The 19,306-nt window shown below is 37.6% G+C and overlaps 2 protein-coding genes across 2 annotated transcripts; both read left to right on the forward strand.

Moving 5' to 3' along the window:
• Window positions 1-6,623: 6,623 nt before the first annotated feature.
• Window positions 6,624-13,443, forward strand: LOC102232930 (stonustoxin subunit beta-like). The gene is made up of 5 exons (XM_005814222.3): window positions 6,624-6,765; window positions 10,590-10,631; window positions 10,712-10,774; window positions 11,308-11,450; window positions 12,313-13,443. Exons 1-5 carry the CDS (start codon window positions 6,717-6,719, stop codon window positions 12,739-12,741), a joined length of 726 nt encoding a protein of 241 aa, XP_005814279.2. The 5' UTR covers window positions 6,624-6,716; the 3' UTR covers window positions 12,742-13,443.
• Window positions 13,444-14,364: 921 nt separating this feature from the next.
• On the forward strand, window positions 14,365-17,774 carry LOC102232670 (tripartite motif-containing protein 16-like). Its single transcript, XM_023340621.1, has 5 exons — window positions 14,365-14,678; window positions 14,799-14,840; window positions 14,922-14,960; window positions 15,031-15,170; window positions 16,494-17,774. Exons 1-5 carry the CDS (start codon window positions 14,627-14,629, stop codon window positions 16,902-16,904), a joined length of 684 nt encoding a protein of 227 aa, XP_023196389.1. The 5' UTR covers window positions 14,365-14,626; the 3' UTR covers window positions 16,905-17,774.
• Window positions 17,775-19,306: the final 1,532 nt, after the last annotated feature.

Genomic DNA, 19,306 nt, shown 5'->3' on the forward strand with positions numbered 1-19,306 from the left:
GTGATCAGGACATTATCCTCAAGCTTTGCAAACTGTCAGCTGCATTAAAATAAACATTTGCCTTAATAACACAAGAGTCAGATCAATGTAACTTCATCTCAGGATACAAAAACAAAAAAGTTTCTATTGCAAAATTTTTATAATAGATTAAGATTTTGTGGTTTTGCAGTGTAGGAATAAATGTAAAAATGCTTAAAAGCTTTAGAGCAGTATATGTACTTAGAATATACTTCAAATAGTGATGACTCTTCAGTTCATGACTATAACTTGTATGTAGTACAGGAACATGAAGCCTGCATTTATAAACCGACTCTTCTGCTGTCTGCATCCGGTGCATCTCATGCAATTAATCGGTGATTATCCAGAATCTGTGCTTTCATTAATTTGACTTGAATTTTGCTGAGAATTTGCTTTGCATAGCAAGAAATCTGGCTGATGCAGAGTTCTTGTTTTAGAAAAAAGAAGACGCGCTGCACAGCTGTGAACCACACAAAACCGAGCCGCTATAATGAGCTCACTGCGCCAGAGCGGGAGTCGCTCACCTACAAATGCTTCTCATTAGTACAGCTAAGCTGCCTTCATTTTTCTACCTTTTATTTTAATAAAGCTGCAGCAGCGGTTGACTTGTTTCCGTTACTCAAACTGTTCCTCTGGTTCCTTGCAAAAGTTTGCTGAAGCTATGAGCTTATTTCCATTTAGTTACATTAAAACTACAAACTTTGGTGTATTTTTTAATGAGGTCATTTATTAATTCGTGTTGTGAAGTCGAAGGAAAGTGTTTGGGTTTTATTCCTGTATGCTACATGTGTCAAACTCAAGGCCCGTGGGCCAAATCCGGCCCGCCGTAACTTTCTATGTGGCCCTCTAGATTCCAGACTAAATACTAAGTGAGCTTAAATATCATGTTATCAATCAAATAAATGCAGTTTTTATCTGTTTACTGCCAAATTATATCAATTAGTCTCTCGAGTTTCTTGAGAATTATTGTGGAAATTTATGAAAATCAACAAATCCCTGCACTTTTTTGCACTAATTGGGAGTTTATTAGAGATTTTTCTCAAAAATTTTTTAAAACTTTCTTACTTGTACTAAACAGCTGCCTCAGCTTTAATTAATGTCAGGTTATAGTCCATGATCTATACAGCGAGATCAAAAGTCACATAAATAAGAGCAAATATCGCAAATATTTCCAAATCAGTACCACAAACACTTTGATTTTTATTGCAAAAAATCACAAAAAGAATCACAAAATCCTGGAGGGACTGAAAAGATGTTCAGTAATGTTTGATTTTTAGAATTAATTGATATTTTCAACAGATTGTGAACAGGTTTTATCAATACATTCCAGGATTAAGAGCATTTCTGATCTTGATTTGGCCCAAAACAAAAATGAGTTTGACACCGCTGCCGCCTCATCTTTTATAAAGTCTGACAAAACAAATACTTAGACTGACTGCTTATCAAGCTTGAAGATTTGTTTGTAATATCTGCCATGAGACAGTTTGGCTGTGTTGTCTGAGATTTTTGGTGTAATAAATTTGAAAAGTTTACCATTCGCTCCAAACCCAGCACGACAATCTGAAAGGGAATTGAATTGGAAGGGGGAGTATAAATATCTGGGGGACTTTCACAGAGAGAAAACGTCAAAGGCACTCAGATACGGTTTGTTATTTGCTTTTTGCAACAGAAAATGAAAGCTTTGCATGCCAGCTAACAAAATGAGCTTGTTTGAAGAGACTTTCCTGCCTTTGCTGCAGCGGTGCTGCTGTTAACGGCAGCAGGAATCCGTGCAGCTGGACCTCTGACCAGCACAGGAAAGCTGATATTTATGGTAAACTTTCTGACTTGCAGAGAAGATGAGACTCTCTGGCTGCTCTTTTCACTCAGATGAATTTCAGAGCAAAGCCACCAGAAAGATATTCTGCTCTTTTGTAATCAGATGGGTAAACTTACAACAGCTTGGTGTTACGCAACTGATCAATGAGCAGAACATGAATGACCAGCTGGTATCAGGGTTCAGTGAGTTTTTCTCTTTTGCTATTTTTTTTGTATTATTTTATTAATTTTATACACAATAAAAGATAAATACTAGTCTAAAGGACATGGAATCAGTCAATAACATTCTGTTTTCTTAAGTAACTTTGACCATATTCTGTTTTTATTGAACGATCTAACGGCGCCATCTTGTGGTTATATTAAATCCTGAGGGTTAAGCTTCTATTTCCTGTATGTTGTGGGACATTTTTATCTAATTTAGCTGCAGATAAGGTAATTTAAGTATGTTTTTTTTCCCCGAATTTCGTTTTTAGAAAATCAAATTGCAAGAGAGAAAAAAATGTAAGCTTCATATTTCCAAGTTGCAGTAAATGCAGCATAACGCAGACACACAATTTGTAGACAAATTAATTTAGTTCAGGTTTTCTACACCTGCTTATTCAAATTGCTTATAGTTGAAAAAAATAAAGCAAGGCATTTCAAAGTGCTTTACATCATATCAAACACAGAAACACAATAGAATCAACAATCAAAACACGACATTAAGTCCAGTTCCATCAATAAATTTGTAATTGATTACGTTTCAAATACAATCCTAAACAGGTGGGTTTTTAGTCGAGTTTGCATCCATAGAAGTTTTTACCTGTTACACTCCTACTGTGTTATATGGAGCAAAATACCTGTTGCTATTTTTATTCCCACTCACGCTCACAATCACACAGTTTAAAACGATGTAGACTTCCGGCACCAGGTTCCGTACACCTCTTTCATGGAATTTCGCTCTGGGACTCCGCCGTCCCTCACGGATTTCTGTGCAATTTCAACATAGAATCAACAATCAGAACATAACATTAAGTCAAGTTCCATCATTAAATTTTTAATTGATTACGTTTCAAATACAATCCTAAACAGGTGGGTTTTTAGTTGAGATTTAAACGAAGTCAGTGTTTCAGCCGTTTTACAGTTTTCTGTAAGTTTGTTCCAAATTTGTGGTGCATAGAAGCTGAAAGCTGCTTCTCCTCGTTTGGTTCTGGTTCTGGGGATGCAGAGCAGAACCAGAACCGTTGTTCTGGTCTGCTGGTTGACTTTAAATGAAAATTAAATGTATCGTCATGTATTCTTTATTTGTAAAAAGCAATCTGCAATCTGATAAAGGACAAATGAATAAGGAAAATGGAAAAAAGGAATAAATAAATAAAACAATAAATAAATGTATAAGTAAATAAATATAAATAGGAATAAATATGCTAATTACTTTAGAATTTAACAAAATACTCTAAAATGTTTTTCTTATTCTGAACGTTTCTGAGTTTATGGACGGTTATCTAATGAAGAGGAAGCTGAAGTCGAGTTATCAGAGTATTCCCAGAGTTTACGGTATTTTCTGCTCTCCTCTGTTTATTTACATGCATGTGGTCCAGCTCATTATCAGGATCTTCTTTCTGTCACCAGCTTGATCCTGTGGATCTGCTTGGTGCTGCTAACATGGAGGGTGAAGAATGAAAGATCCAGAGCAGCTCAGTGTGATACAGCCTGAATGCGTCGCGTGGCAGTGATGAATCGCAGCAAACCTAAACCTCTAAATCACAGCTCAGGATGTCACAGGAACAAAATCCAATTCTAAAAAAAGTGTGTTCTTTAGTTCTTTGAATGGATTCAGTAAGAAGTTCTGTGTGTTTTTATGAGAAACAGGTTGGTTTTTCCTTCCTCCTGCCCGTTTACAGGCAGATTGGGCAACAATCCAGCCTGAATATTTCACTTCCCAGGAAGATCTGAAGCATTCTCTGAGATTAACTGTTGTCATCCATTTAAATATTAATCTACTGTCTGGAAAATGGATAAAGGAATAAAATGACACTCGGAACAAAACTAAAGACTGTTGGTTCATTTCAGATGATCAGATCTAAATAACAGAGATTGAGTTTCTACCTTTGTTGCACTTCCACTGAGATGAAGTTACATTGATCTGACTCTTGTGTTATTAAGGCAAATGTTTATTTTAATGCAGCTGACAGTTTGCAAAGCTTGAGGATAATGTCCTGATCACACTAAATGTTTCTGAGCTGAATTCATTGAGATGTTTCATAAAATTCATCATCAGATCAGAAATTTGGTTCATGTGATTTGGAACAAGAATTTTAATTATTCTACAGTAAAATAAGTCGTTATTTTAACTTCATATTGTGAGTAAAATAATAGAGAAATGTGTCTCTTTAACTGGGTGAAGGCAGTTTTTTTATCTTGCATATTGTGAAATAATTATTTTGTTTAAATTGCAGCATTAAGTTAAAACTCACAATTCACGATTAATGAACTTAAAAACAATGTTTAGACAACTTGTCTCTTGTTAAATCAACTTCATGAACTTTAATTTCTGAGTTAAAACCAAAATAATTTTCTTGTTGACTTAAATTTAATTTTCAAGGCAGCAGGTGGGCTTTCATTTTCTAGTTAAACCAGCTTCTAATGTTTTATGCACTTTTTAAATATTTTCAAGTAGTAAATAAAGTGACACAACAAGGTTCTTCTTTACTTCCAGTTACATCACTGGTACCTCTCCAGTGTCGTTATGTTCTAGAAACATAATGAGAAATAAAAATCTTACGTCTTACTAAGCGGACAAAGTAAAGTCAACATGTGGCTTCGCCTGCCGGCCTGTCATCACTTCATGCTCCCTGGTGAAATATGAATGGGTGGAAATGAAACCCTCACACGCAGACCCCGTCCCCATCGCTGCTCCTTACGGTCAAGCTCCTAGAAACCGGGTCAGATACTGTAACGTGTCTGGTATGTTCTGCTCGGTGTTTCTGCTGCAGGAACATTAGAAGGATGCGGCAGCATGACATGAGGTTGGGCTCATGGCCAACAACAGTAAACACCTCCAACACCCGGCCTGCAGAGCGAAGCTCAGAGCGGGTTTATGAGCAGGTGCATGCCTTTTATTTCACCGCGCTGCATGATCAGAGCTATCTGGTATGACAACCCGATGTCGTGATAAAGTAGGTACTTATATCGGGACCAAGGGAGCCTACAATAAATAAAGTATGTAGGGTAAACTTAACTACACAGAGTAATTATTCAAAGTAAAAACTGACACATGTTACACTTTCACGCAGAGTTAATAGGGTAATAGAATAGAACGTATTAAAAGCCAAATAGTAATCTCTGACATCATTCAAGTTCAAGGTTATTTGTGCAGAACATTTCAGCAACAAGGCCGTTCAAAAGCCTTTACAACATAAGAACGTGAAGCAATAAACATTACGTTTTGTCAAATTTCATAATCAAAATTATCAAGTAAATACACATCAAAAATGTTGATCAATTTTACACTTATTACTAATCAAAAGTAACTCTATGGGTTTTCAGCCTTGATTTAAAGGAATTCAGTGTTTCGGCTGTTTTGCAGTTTTCTGGAAGTTTGTTCCAGATTTGTGGTAAACAGAAGCTGAATGCTGCTTGGTTCTGGTTCTGGGTGCAGAGAACCAGAAGAGCTGAGGGGTCTGGAAGGTTGATCCAGCAGCAGCAGATCTTTAAGCCGTTCAGTGATTTATAAACTAACATCAGTATTTTAAAGTCTGTTCTCTCAGTGGACTGTAGAACTGGGTGATGTTCTCTGTCTTTCTGGTTTTAGTCAGAACACCAGCAGCAGCGTTCTGGATCTGATGATTTTTTAACCTGTGAAGACTCTGCTGCTGTAATCAATGTGACTAAAGATAAACATATATGGATGAGTTTCTCTTCAGGTGATGGAAGGCCAACTTTGTAACTGTCTTAATGTTTCTCTGAATGTTGAGGTCAAAGTTCATCACTACACACAGATTTCATCCTGTTCTCTAGTTTCCAGCTGTAATAACTGAAGCTGCGCTTTGACTCTAGATCAGGGGTCTTAATCTCCAGTCCTCCAGTCACTGTCCTGCAGGTTGTAGATGAGCCACAGGTACAAAACACTGGAATGAAATGGCTTAATGACCTCCTCCTTGTGTAGATCAGTTCTCCAGAGCCGTAATGACCTAATTATTTTATTCAGGTGGCGCAGCAGAGGCACATCTAAAAGTTGCAGGACAGCGGCCCTCGAGGACTGGAGTTTGAGACCCCTGCTCTAGATCGTTCCTCTTTAGGTCCACAGATAAAAACTTCAGTTCTGTTTCTGTTCAGCTGGAGAAAGTCAAATTAAAACACAAAAATTTAGTTTTTAAATATTTTTAAGTAGTAAATAAAATGACACAGAGAGGTTCTTGTTAAGTTCTAGTTACATCACTTGGAGCTCACATTGCTCCAAGTGACACAAGGAACGCCTCTGAGATTCATGCATCATAGAAGAGACACGACAGAATTTGCATGGAAATCTATTCATATGTATAGGTGTGTGTTCAGGCATGTAGTGTGTGTTCAGGCATTTAGTGTGTGTTCTTGCACACCAACATCTGTGTCGTCGCTGCAGTGTGTTGAAGTCTTCGGTACAGCAGAGGGAAGGAGGCGGGGCTTCCTTGCCTCCAGCTGAACCATTTAAAGGTAAAAAACCTCTATAGTTCACAAATCTCCTCCCTTCCTCTTCCTATTGGTAAGAACTGCCTACGTCTCCATCTGCTTAACCTCTGCATGCCTTTAAAGGTATATATGGGCAACATTAAGCTGCTGCAGGGTCTAGCTAAGGAAACTCGTCAACATCATCAGATTAATTCCTTCTCAGTCAGTCTCCTTCAGGATCTTCTGTAAAGATGCCGACCACCAACAGAATCATCTCTGAAACCCAGAACTCAGATAAAGGTGAGTTTTCTTTCCATCATTTTATACAGGAAAAAGATCAGTGCATGATATTCAGCTAAATACATCTAATTAAATGAATTGTGAGGTTCTGGAAGCTGTTTATTATCTTCTGAAGCAGATCCTGAGTGAAGGGATCACTGGAGTTTATGTCTGCATGTAAAGCACAGCAATTCAATTAGCGATTTCATGCCCGTCATTATGAGACAGTTTTACTTCCTGGCAGCAGAGGTCTGCAAGCAGCAGCAGCATCATCCTATTAAAAAGATTTAACACTCTTTGCTGTATGATAGTAATGTTTTGAGGATACAGTCGATTACAACCCCATTGTTCCCTCCCTAGTCTTCTAGTTCAGGAGTTAAATGGTCAAAAATAGCATAAATTGCTAAATAACCTAGAAGTAAAAGGTTTGTTCAAAAGAATTTGATCATTAATCTTTGTCCACTGCTACAGTAACAATAAGTCAGACTTTAAAATGTGAAAAATGCCAAACTAATGTATGATTTTCTATAAATTTAAATCTGTGCAAATAATAGACTAAATTCTATCAAAACTGAACTTTTGAAAATCAACTGATGGCACCAAACAGGAGAAAACTAAAACACATTTCTACAGGATGAAATAAACATGATTACAAGCAAACGTCAAGGAATGATCAGATTCTGCTGGAAGCAAAATACAACAACCACAAATAAATGCTCATAAATCTGAGTCAGCAAACAGAATTTCAGATCCATTTTGGAACAAAACCACATCTGACCAAGAAACATCTTTAAATCAGCCAAAGATTAACATTATTACACCAATATAATTAAAAAAACCTGATAGGAGCATCATCATTGTTCAATCAATCAATCAATCAAATTTTATTTGTATAGCACATTTCAGCAGCAAGGCATTTCAAAGTGCTTTGTTAACAATTTAAAAAATAAATCTTATGAACATTTATAGAGAACAGCATTAGCATCACACTAACCAGAGACCCTTTGCAGCTACGTCACTTAATTATTCAGGCGCCGTGAGGGACGGGAGTGTTGAACAGAGGAAACGGAGGAAATTGTTTTCCTCAGCTGGTTTTGCCAGTTTATTTATGGCTTCTACTTGTTCGAGTCCAGCTAACCTGGCTGGGGCTCATAAACGGCGGGATTTACAACAGTTGTAAACTTTAGCTCAGAAACCGGCCCGTACCTCCTCCCTCCTGACGTGTTCGTCAAATTACTGACTTTGCCTGAATTCACAGCACATGATTTACGTCGCTACGTCATAAACAGTTTCCCTTTACACCGGAGCAACACTGAAACGTACAAAAGCGGAGATGCTAACTAGTATTTTTTTACATGCTAGGCTACATGACGGCGCGGCATTGTCTCCATGGTTACCAGTGGTTAGATGCACCTTCTCCATAAACCAATATTTGACATATTTCTCATCATTCTTACGTATAAAGTACATGGACTTTAATCTTCTTACCTTGTAAAAAGCCTTCGCTGCAAATCCGCCATTACGCCGAGGCCTGCCAGTCGGTATTATTTACAGCTGCTATCCATCGCCGCGGATCTTTCCTCATTAAAAGTTTTGCAGTAAAATGACAAGTTTGGTATTTTTCCTTGCCTGTTTGTGCAGCCGACCTCTGAGCACCCGGTGGCCATTTTAAAAGTAAAATTAACTAAATAGAAGCGATATCAGATTTCAGATGCCTGTTTTTTTGACTAGCTTTAAATGAGCGCATTGGTTATTTTCACGTCTGTCATGGCGGAGTTCAGGCGAGCGTGACGTCATCCACGCCACAGCAATGTTCACAACTATCAATGAAAACTACACAGCAGAAAAAAGAATCATATAGTAGCTAAAACTAATTAAACACGCTGGACAACAGAGGATGAAGTAAATCTGCCATCCAACATGGAGAATTTTGAATTGATAGCAATTAAAAACTTTCCCTTTTTTTGTGCACCCAAAAACATTGAATTCAGTGTTGCTGATTGGCCAAATATTTATACTTTTTTCCCTTGTAACCACACGATTGGCTATTTTGCTGCACTACAGTAAAATATGAATCTGTTGGGGAAAATTCACCGCTGAATGAGAGTCAGTTGTTGGAAAAGTTGTATAAAAATAACTCACATTTCATTTAGGCACACCATATGAGGTAAAACTGACACTGATAACATTCTAAAAAAAGAATAAATAAGTAAAGGATGAAACTCCACCACTAATCATCATAAAGCAAAGATGGAGGACCCAAAACCAAACCCCGAGGAACTATTTTCTTGTAGACATTTCCAGAAAACACATCTCTCCCTTACGTGAACTGCATGTTCTCTTGTATTTCCCATGTTGACGAGGTATATCTATATTTATACTCGAGAAACCTAGGACACGGCTTACTAGTTTATGGGTACATATGTATATATACACACACTCATGACTCACTGAAACACTTCAAGGTCTCAGACACTTGTCAGTAAATGAGATCAAAAGGTCCCATAGAAGTTGAGACGGTGGCAACGTTTAGGCGCTAAGTATTTAGGTTGGTGTTGGTTTGCAACGAGGACATCGAAATGTGTTGTTTTCATCTCCTGCTGTTACGTCCAGGCAGGTGTTCGTCCTCCCAGCCTCTCCTGCCTCCAATCAGCAAACAGATTCAGACCAACTGACAGACGTGACAAACGTCCTGCTGTAAAAGTGTGGACAGCAAGAAACGTGTGAAAGGACTGAATGAGGACAATGACACGTTGATTTATTATGTCATATTCATTCTTAAATTTCATGCCAATAATTCATCTTACATGGACTTAATGTTCTGAGAGGATTAAATGTGAGAACTGTTACAATAAGTAACTCAGTAACAATGTGTGCCAGTTTTGACAACGTAATGCTAAGAGTGTTAAGAGTTCGTCTTGATATACATAATTAAAAAAAACATATTTATCTGTAAAATCAAAGTATTGGTAATGACAGTAGTACATAGATTAATTCATCTCCTACTTAAAGGTGAGGTTTGATCATCATTTATAGTTTATATTACAGCAGCTTGTGCTTATTTAGGGTTGATATTTTTGGAAAACCTCCCAGAAATCCCCAGTTGCTGTTTACAAAAAGTACACAGTTGCTGGATCCGGTTGCCCGGCTTATCTGATTTGTACAAACAAACCGCATCATTCATCTCGCCTGATAATCTGCTCTGAGCTTTGAGCCGCTAAAACATGTGAGGTGAAACTTTAACCACCTGGTACCAACTGGCTGGAGGAAAAATACGACTTTTTAAGTCAAAATACACTGGAAAACATTTGAGCCGCATTTAGTTGCAAATGTCCTGATCACACTAAATGTTTCTGAGCTGAATTCATTGAGATGTTTCATAAAATTCATCATCAGATCAGAAATTTGGTTCATGTGATTTGAAACTAGAATTTAATTTATTCTACAGTAAAATAAGTTGATATTTTAATTTCATATTGTGAGTAAAATAATAGAGAAATGTGTCTCTTTAACTGTGAGAGGGCAGGTTTTCTTCTCGCATATTGTGAAATAATTATTAGGTTTAAATTGCAACAATGAGTTAAAACTCACAATTCAAGATTAATGGACTTTAAAAACAATGTTTAGACAACTTGTCTCTTGTTGTTAAATCAACTTCATGAACTTTAATTTCTGAGTTAAAAGCAAAACTATTTTCTCGTTGACTTAAATTGTATTTTCAGGGACTTTCATTTTCAAGTTAAACCACCTTCTAATGTTTTACAGTGCATGTCTGACTTCTGAAGAAGTTAAGCTCATCATCGGCTGATCTGACTGAACTTCTTTTGTATTTTCGTGTTTCTTAGATTCTTCAGCAAAGAAATCCAAAGCTGGAAACACACCTACAGGTAAGCAGAGTTAATGTCATGATGTTAAAATAAAAAAAAAACGTTACCTTTGCAAATCCATCTCTTTTTTTTTTTTTTAGCAAAGGTTCCCGACTACGAGCCAAATATTCCAGAACCAAAATGTCGAGCTGATCTTATCAAATGTAAGAAAATTTTTTAAATATAAAAACATAAGGAGGAATCCATAAAGCGGTGCCATCTCCTTTATTCTGCACTGGATACACAAAGCATTCTGCACCAAATACATGCAAACTCAAACATTACAGCTGATGCAGTTCAAAATTATAGAGAAAACTGTTTTACTTTTTATATTATTTCAATTACAGCATCCAACTGGAGGAATAATGTCAGATTTCTGCAGGTATAGGTTATGCTACGTATTGTAAAACAGTAGGATTATAAATTATTTTGATGTACAAAGCATTAACTGAACTTGTAACTTACATAAAAAATTGAGACAATATATGTGAATATATCTGAAGAAGTTTTGAGCAGACATTATTTTTTGTCCTGGACATTATGCATAAATCAAACAGCTGTGATTTTTTTAATATAAGTTGTTTTCTTTGGCTGTCCTTTACAAAGGTACACATAAATATAGTCAGACCTTTCACTAATTCAGAATGTGCACAGTAGTATGAAACATTTCAGTTATTGTTTGTTCTCTTTATTTCAGACTGGGTTAACCTGACTTTGGATGACAGAACAGCCAATAAGATGCTGTGGATCACTGATGATGGTGCTAAAGTCGCCCGTATGACTGATGACATCACATGTCCAGTATTAGACAGACCAGAGCGATACGAGTACACCCCACAGGTAAAAGTTACACTGTAAAACATTAGGTGGTTTAATGTGAAAATGCAATTTAAGTGAACAAGAAAATTATTTTGGTTTTAACTCAGAAATTAAAGTTCATGAAGTTGATTTAACAACCAGAGACAAGTTGTTTAAATGTTGTTTTTTAAGTTCATTAATCTTGAATTGTGAGTTTTAACTTAATGCTGCAATTTAAACAAAATAATTATTTCACAATATGCAAGAAAAAAAAACTGTCCTCACCCAGTAAAAGAGACTCATTTCTCTATTATTTTACTCACAATATGAAATTAAAATAACGACTTATTTTACTGTAGAGCAATTTAAATTCTTGTTTCAAATCACATGAACCAAATTTCTGATCTGATGATGAATTTTATGAAACATCTCAATGAATTCAGCTCAGAAACATTTAGTGTGATCAGGACATTATCCTCAAGCTTTGCAAACTGTCAGCTGCATTAAAATAAACATTTGCCTTAATAACACAAGAGTCAGATCAATGTAACGCTTCATCTCAGGAAACAAAAACACGCCGCTAAGCATTCTGGGAAATAGTTCCCACTCCTGTCTTTTTCTTCTTTCAGTTTTTTAAGTGCTAACCTAAAAACTCTAGTTTATTCAACTCTTGATAAAAAGTTAACACAACTTACTGCTGTAAGTTTATCTTTCACAAACTCAAACATTTAGGTTCAAAAACTCACTAAATTTATTTGACTTAAAGAGAAGAAGATAGTAGACACAACTGAATGCTGCTCAAATGTTTACAGTGCAGATGGGATTAGTGTTCACACTTAAAATCAGGTGAAACGACGTACGATGAGTCCCATCATTTGATGTAACTGGTTCTGTTCTCAAACAGGTTCTCTGCAGGGAAGGTATCGGGGGTTTCCGAGGCTACTGGGAGGTGCGGTCGTCTGGATGGGTCGTGATCGGAGTTGCGTTTGAACGAGCGGGACGGAGGAACAGCGAAGGGCCCTGCGGCTTCGGCGAGAACCACGAATCCTGGGGCCTGGAGTGGAGCGGCTCCGGCTACCAAGTCTGGCACCAGGGCCAGAAGGAAGAGATCAACGGGATTCCCCATCATGCCACCATCGGTGTGTACGCTGACCAGCCTGCTGGCTTACTGAGCTTCTACGCTGTTGAAGAGGAAGAGGAGGAAGAGGAAGGCGCAGTCAGAAAGGAGGTGAAACTTTTGCACCAGGTCAGGAGCTGCTTCCAGCAGAAGCTGCTGCCAGGATTCTGGGTGGGGACAAACTCCTACTGCCTGATCCTACAGAAGGAGGAGTAGATCAGAAAATCTAACAGGGAATACAAACAAATACAGGACAAGAGCTGCTGCATGAATCTTATTCAAATTATTCTTCTTTTTAAAAAGTTTGCCAACCTTGAAACTAGATTTGTTGAAATCAAGTGTAGCAAACTAAATATACTCAGTGGAGCCCCACCTATTTATGGTTCAATATTCACAGATTTACTTTTTTTTTTGCAGATTTGTCCTTGTAAAGTAAGTCCAAAATTCACTTTCTTTATCACAGAGTTTGAAAAAATCAGCTTGGGAAAACCAGGGGTCCACTGTACATATATTATTGCCAATTCATAGAGAATTTGGTTTATGCTTCCAGTTAAATGCTATTTTGCATACTGGTAAAATGAACAAAGAACACTTAAGTAGCAACTTAGTAAAGTCTGCAGAGTGAATACAATGTTTTTATTTAGTAAAAATCTCTGAAAGTTAGAAAAATAAATATATTTTTGTTGTTTTTATTGATACTGCAGGGAGTTTAGTCACATAAACTCAAAGCCTTTTATAGAAGAGTAGTAAAATAATACACTAAGAAACCTATCAGGAGTATTTTTTTAACCACTCTATGTTAGCACCAATATGTTTTGTATTATATAATTGTGTGCTTTCTCCAATGTAGTTTGAATGTATACGGCGGTTATGTTGAGAATGCCAAGCAAAAGTTTAAATAAATTATATACCACCAAACGGCTGTTTTACTCTAATTACTAACATGGTCACTACAAAAAAAGAGGCCATCTTTGTCTTGAGGTGAAGTTTTAAAGTAGGACCCAAATGCAAGAGCAGCAGAAATGGAGAGTTGATGAGATTCTTTTGTAAATCTCTGTGATTTACAAAACAGAGAGCCAAAGTAGAAACAAAAAGTAGTCCAACATGAAAAACCCAACAAGGAGATCCAGGATTGATCAGTCTTAAGACTGAGTAAGGAGTGACTGAGAAAGAGGAACTTAAATACTGGGAGGCTGAACACTGAAACAAAGGACCTGGGCTGATGAGCTAACTGACTGCAGAGAGCGAAAGGCAGACTGAGGAGAGGGAGAGAAAGTGGCACACAGGAGACTAGGAGATGAATCCAACTGAAAAACACACTAAACATAATTAAAGTAGAGTGAGTAAAATAATTAGACACAATAAATAAAGAACTAAGACTACTAATAAGGACTGAACTAAAGACAAACAACAGGAACAAGACTGATCTAACCAAAATAAGAAACTAACAAAATATTAATGAGACTAGAATCAAATCAATTTACAAAATAACAACCTTTCTATTCAAAAACACATCAAATAATTTTCAGATCTCATTTTGTTTGTCTAAATTAAAACAGTTGTGAAAGAGTGGAATGAAAGTGTGAATGACATTCATCACAACTCTTGCAGTCAAGGTTGATGTGAACATAAAACTAGTTTTATGTCTGGTTGCTGTTTCACATCTTAACAAACCAACTGGAAACTGTTTTTATTTTTACTGAGGTTGTGTTTAACTGTGACTAAGAAGCAAAAACAGCAAGAAAATAGTTTTTACGAACGCTGTAGGCATCGGCGGTTCACGCTGTCCCCACCTTGTTCGGAACAGGCTGCTGCTGAGAACGTTGATCATTTATTCATCCTGCCTCCATCTTGCTTCCAGGGAAGTTCTTTTCAGCAGACTCCTTATGTTTCATTGAGGTCGGATGTCAACATTAGTCTTCCTCTGCATGTCAGGTCAGGCATGTACCAACCGCTCCACCCAACCTAAGACTGATCCCTCGTTCCTCTAACCCAACACGTCTTAGAGACGCTCCTGAACGCGCCATCAGCTGTCCTGAGAACTAAATCAGAAGACAAACAATTACCACTTTCTCTCTCGGTGATTTGGATGTAGATTGAGATGCAGAGGGAACCCAGTTCTGCAGCAATCCTCCCTGACAAAACCAAACCAGGTGAGAAACTCAGGAAAGAAGATTTAAAGCCTTTTTCTTTTGTTTGTGTGCTTTGGTCATGGTATAAGATTCGTTTTGAGCAGGAATCTTAAATCAGCAGCTGTTGTTTGCTCTTTACAGGAAAATTAAGTAAATCCAAAAAGAATGAAACAACAAACGAAGGTAAAAAACTCATCAGATATGAAACATGAATCATTATGATTCGTTCTTCCTGTGTAGAGAGATTTTGTGTTTATTCACCAGATATTCCAGAGCCCAGAAACAGAGCTGAGCTGATGAAAAGTAAGAACATTTTTAACTTTAGTTTTATTATTTGTAAGGGGAAAAAAACAACTTTCTTTTTCTTCACTAGATTGGATTAATCTGACTTTGGATAATAAAACAGCCAATAAGCTGCTGTGGATTTCAGACGGCGGTTCGAAGGTTTGTCGCAGAACCAAAGAGGTTTGTCCTGTGCTGGACGGACCTGAGAGATACGAATATTCTCCACAGGTGAGTCCGAACGGCTTGAGGAAGGTACGGCAAGGCCATTTTATTTATGTAGCACATTTTCAGCAACAAGGCAGTTCAAAGTGCTTCACATGAATTAGAAGGAAAAACAAACAAACCAAAACCAAAGGAAAGACAAAAATAAATACTGGTTCCGCATGTTTAATAAGAATAAGTAGTCCATAATTTATAAACTAATAGGGGTTTCCCTGGATTTTAAGTTTGTTCTGGATTAGTGAAGTATAAAACTAAATGTTGGTCCAGTAGTTCTAGGTTGAGTTCTAGCTTTGCATAAAGCTAAATGTTGGTTCTCCATGTTTGATTCTTGTTCTGGGTTGCTAAGTAAACCAACAGGGGTAAAAGTTAAGTAAAAGTATAAAGCTAAATGTTGGTCTCAGGCAGGGGAGTCAAACTCATTTTCATTTTGGGCCAAATTAAGATCATCAATGTTCTTAAAGGTGTCAGAATATATTGATAAAACCTGCTAACAAAATTGTTAATATATAAATAAATTCTTAAAATTAAATTATATTGTAAATCTTTTCAGTCCCTCCAGGATTTCGCGATTGTTTTTGTGTTTTTTCACAATACAAATCAAAGTGTTTGTGGTACTAATTTTGGAATATTTGTGCTTATATATGACTTCTTATTACTCACAGTATCATGAATAATAACTTCACATCAGCAAAGGCTGAAGCAGCTGTTTAGTGGGAGTAGGAAATACCGCCACCTGCAGGTGGGAGCAAGCAGTCACTTAGATCCAACGTTTTTCAACATTTTTTACCAAAAATCTGCATCAAATTCACAATTATGTATTAGCGTGAAAAACTGCAGGGATTTGTTGATTTTGTGTTAATTTCCATTATAATTTGAAAGAAACAGGAGGGACTGACTAGTGTAATTTGGCAGAAAATGGAAAAAAACTGCTTTGATTTGATTGATAAAATAATATTTAAGCACAGACTTATCTTAACTGTTTAGAGTCCAGAGAGCCACAAAAAAAAAAAGCTATGGACCGGATTTGGCCCACGGGTCTCGACTTTGACTTTAGACACATGTGGACTAAAGTATTAAACACACCACAATTTATAAAAGTGATCAACTAGAATGTATAAAACTAAACGTTGGTTCCAGTTGTTCTGGGTTGCTCAGTAGAAGGTACTTTCTAAGTTTGTTCCAGATTTGTAAAGTATAAAATTAAATGTTGATTCTCCATGTTTGATTCTTGTTAAGTAATAAACTAACACGAGTTTCTCCAGGTCTATTAAGCCAAATGTAGCTGAAGTTTTACTGTTTCTTCTCTGTTATTTTTCTTCTTTCATTCAGGTGTTATGCAAGGAGAGCATTTGGAAGCGCAGGGCTTACTGGGAGGTTGAGTTTTCTGGCTGGGTGGCGGTGGGAGCTACGTACGACCAAGCAGCAAGGAGAGCGTATTCTGGGATGAGCGGCCTGGGAGAAAACGAGCAGTCCTGGGGTTTGTGCTGGGCGGGCAGCTGTTACCAGATATGGTTCAACTGCGACCACGAAGACATCAGCGACGTTCCGTTCTGCTCCAGGATCGGCATGTACGTCGACCAGCCGGCCGGGATCATAAACTTCTACGCTGTAGCCGGCGAGGGCGCGGAGAAGGAGGTCAGGCTGCTGCACCGAGTCACAACCACGATGGAGAAAAAGATTCTTCCAGGGTTCTGGCTGGGAGTTCAGTCTTCATGCACCTTACTGAGGAAAACAGAATGAGTCACAGCAACTAACGCTGTTTATGGAGACCGTTATGTTTAAACGCTTAAGAAGTATGAATGTCGGTGTGTTTTATTGGGATTTATGAGATATACTAACACAAAGTATTAAATAAACTGAGATAATAATAAACTTAATTTAAAAACTCCAACATAAATGTCAGCATTTGATGCGCTGTATGCGACTCTAGCTTTTAAGCTAATTTGGATCCATGGTTTTCCAAATAAAAATATGGAATGTTATGCATTTATGCTGATGCCTATTAATAAAATACAGGGGAACTAATGCTAGAAAATACCTTATTGTGGAGTTAATGTGCGTTCACACCAACCCTGTTCAGCTTTAAGCTCTAGTTCATTTGCCTGGAGACTCGGGTTTGTTTCCAAACTCTGGTCCGTCTACCAGCCACTCTCTTAGTTTGGTTGAAGTGAACTCTGGTGCTGTTCGAATGCATAGAAATACCAAGAGCTCCAAAAGGACAAAGTGAGCAAGAGTGCAGGGCATTCTGGGTAAATACAACCAAAACAAACACGACGGTTCAGCTGGTCTTTTACCAAAGACAAATCAGAAATCCTACAAACGCTAAAATCTGACGCTACGCCACGTTTGGTTACATTTCTTGAAGAAGGAAGTTGCGCTCAGAGTTTTCTTCAGAGGTTTTCAAGTTGTTTCCTGAATCCAACTGGGAATTTTTTGGCAAGAAATGGAAAATACAGAGGAAAATACACCCAACACACTTACAGTTGTAATATTAGCAAAAAGAGTTTCTGCAAATACTAACTGTGATCAAATTCAAATGCAAATTACTGTAATTATTCTGGATGTTTTACTGGTTTTCAAATCTCTTGAAATAAACATTTTTGGAACTAATTTTATTTCTTTTTTGCAACCAAACCAAAACATTTCACGACCATTTTCTGATTGTCTTCTAGAGCAGCTTGAAAATGTCCAAAGGGTCAAATGGGCCCATTTTTAGAACACCTGAAGGTCCAGCTTGGAAATCAGACTGTTTCTTGGAGAAGCAGAACCTCCTCGCTGCCGTATAACTCGGGATTTAGTGGGATTAAGGCGGGAGTACAGCAGCGGACACGGAGTATTCACCGGCGGAGAACATCACGCAACCTCACTCAACAAGCGGCGTGTGGATCCAGAATAAACGGCCGCACAACTCACGCCAGAATGTGAATCACTTTAACCGCTGCCAGTTGACACTCAGTACATCCTGAACAATGGAAATCATGCTTGGCTCAGGCAGCAGAGACCCAGTAGATTAACTTTGATGTTTGAGACAGCCCTCAATTAATCAAAGGTGGAGAATTTATTATTAATCTATGCTCTTCTAGTAAAAATGGTTTATTTTAATGTTAAACCTTTTATGTTATTCATGTAAACACACACATTCTTTATATTTTTCCTTTTTGTGACAGATGATCTCCACTAAGATCTTGGAAAGACTTTATAAAACAGCCCCCCACAGGAAATAACAGTGAATTATTCAGGCACTTTTTAGCATAAGATTACATGAAACATCAGAACTTTAAATTTGACCGAACGTGTTGATATTTACCAGTGAAGTCTGATTGATTGGTGTTGATCTCTGTGGGAAAAACCAACAAAAACATGGTGTGGTCTGCAGGAAACGGCTGGCTGATGATGACAGAAGACCTGAAAACACAAAACTCAAAGTTAGATTTTGAGACAGATGAATTCATACAGCGTTATACTCCTGCAAACTGTTTGTAAATCAGTAGTTTTATTTGTTAATCTACGACTTCCTGTTCCTCTGGGGAGCAGATTTAACGTGACACACGAAGTCATTTCTCTTAGCTGCTCCGCAAAATGGGAAAGACATAAAAACAGCCATTCAGCAGAGCCAAACGGGCTCAGAGCTGGATGAGGATTTGAGTTTCTGTTGCTGAAATGCAAAGAGAGAAACAATGGTAATGGATGAAGAGGAGCATCTTTTGGTGAAGTTTCCATAACAACCATAAATACCAAGGCTTTTTACTCATCTTTGGGAATGCCAAGTAAATAAAAAGTTCACGGACAGTAAAGCAAATATTATGTGTACTTAGATAACAGTAAGTATGTAACTCCAGAGGTGATTTATGATTGGTTCCTGATCTACAGTCGGGAAACTCATCAGCCAAAGCCGGAGCGGTCATCGATCATGCAGCGAGGGGAGCCGACCTCCCTCTGTGTGTTCAGTATGTGTGAGCTTATGCCAGGCATGCAAGCGCTCTGTAATCTAAAGCCTGCAGCTCAAAGAGGTACAAGCAACACTTTTAGCTCGACATATGGGCTGGAGTGGAGCACGTCGTGCTGCAGAGCGCCATGAAGATACGGTTTGAAACGGAAGAGTCAAAATATCAGCAACTTGTGTTTATCTCAGAATTCTGACT

The sequence above is a fragment of the Xiphophorus maculatus genome, chromosome 10 (assembly GCF_002775205.1).
Source record: "Xiphophorus maculatus strain JP 163 A chromosome 10, X_maculatus-5.0-male, whole genome shotgun sequence".
In the NCBI taxonomy this organism is placed as follows: Eukaryota; Metazoa; Chordata; class Actinopteri; order Cyprinodontiformes; family Poeciliidae; genus Xiphophorus; species Xiphophorus maculatus.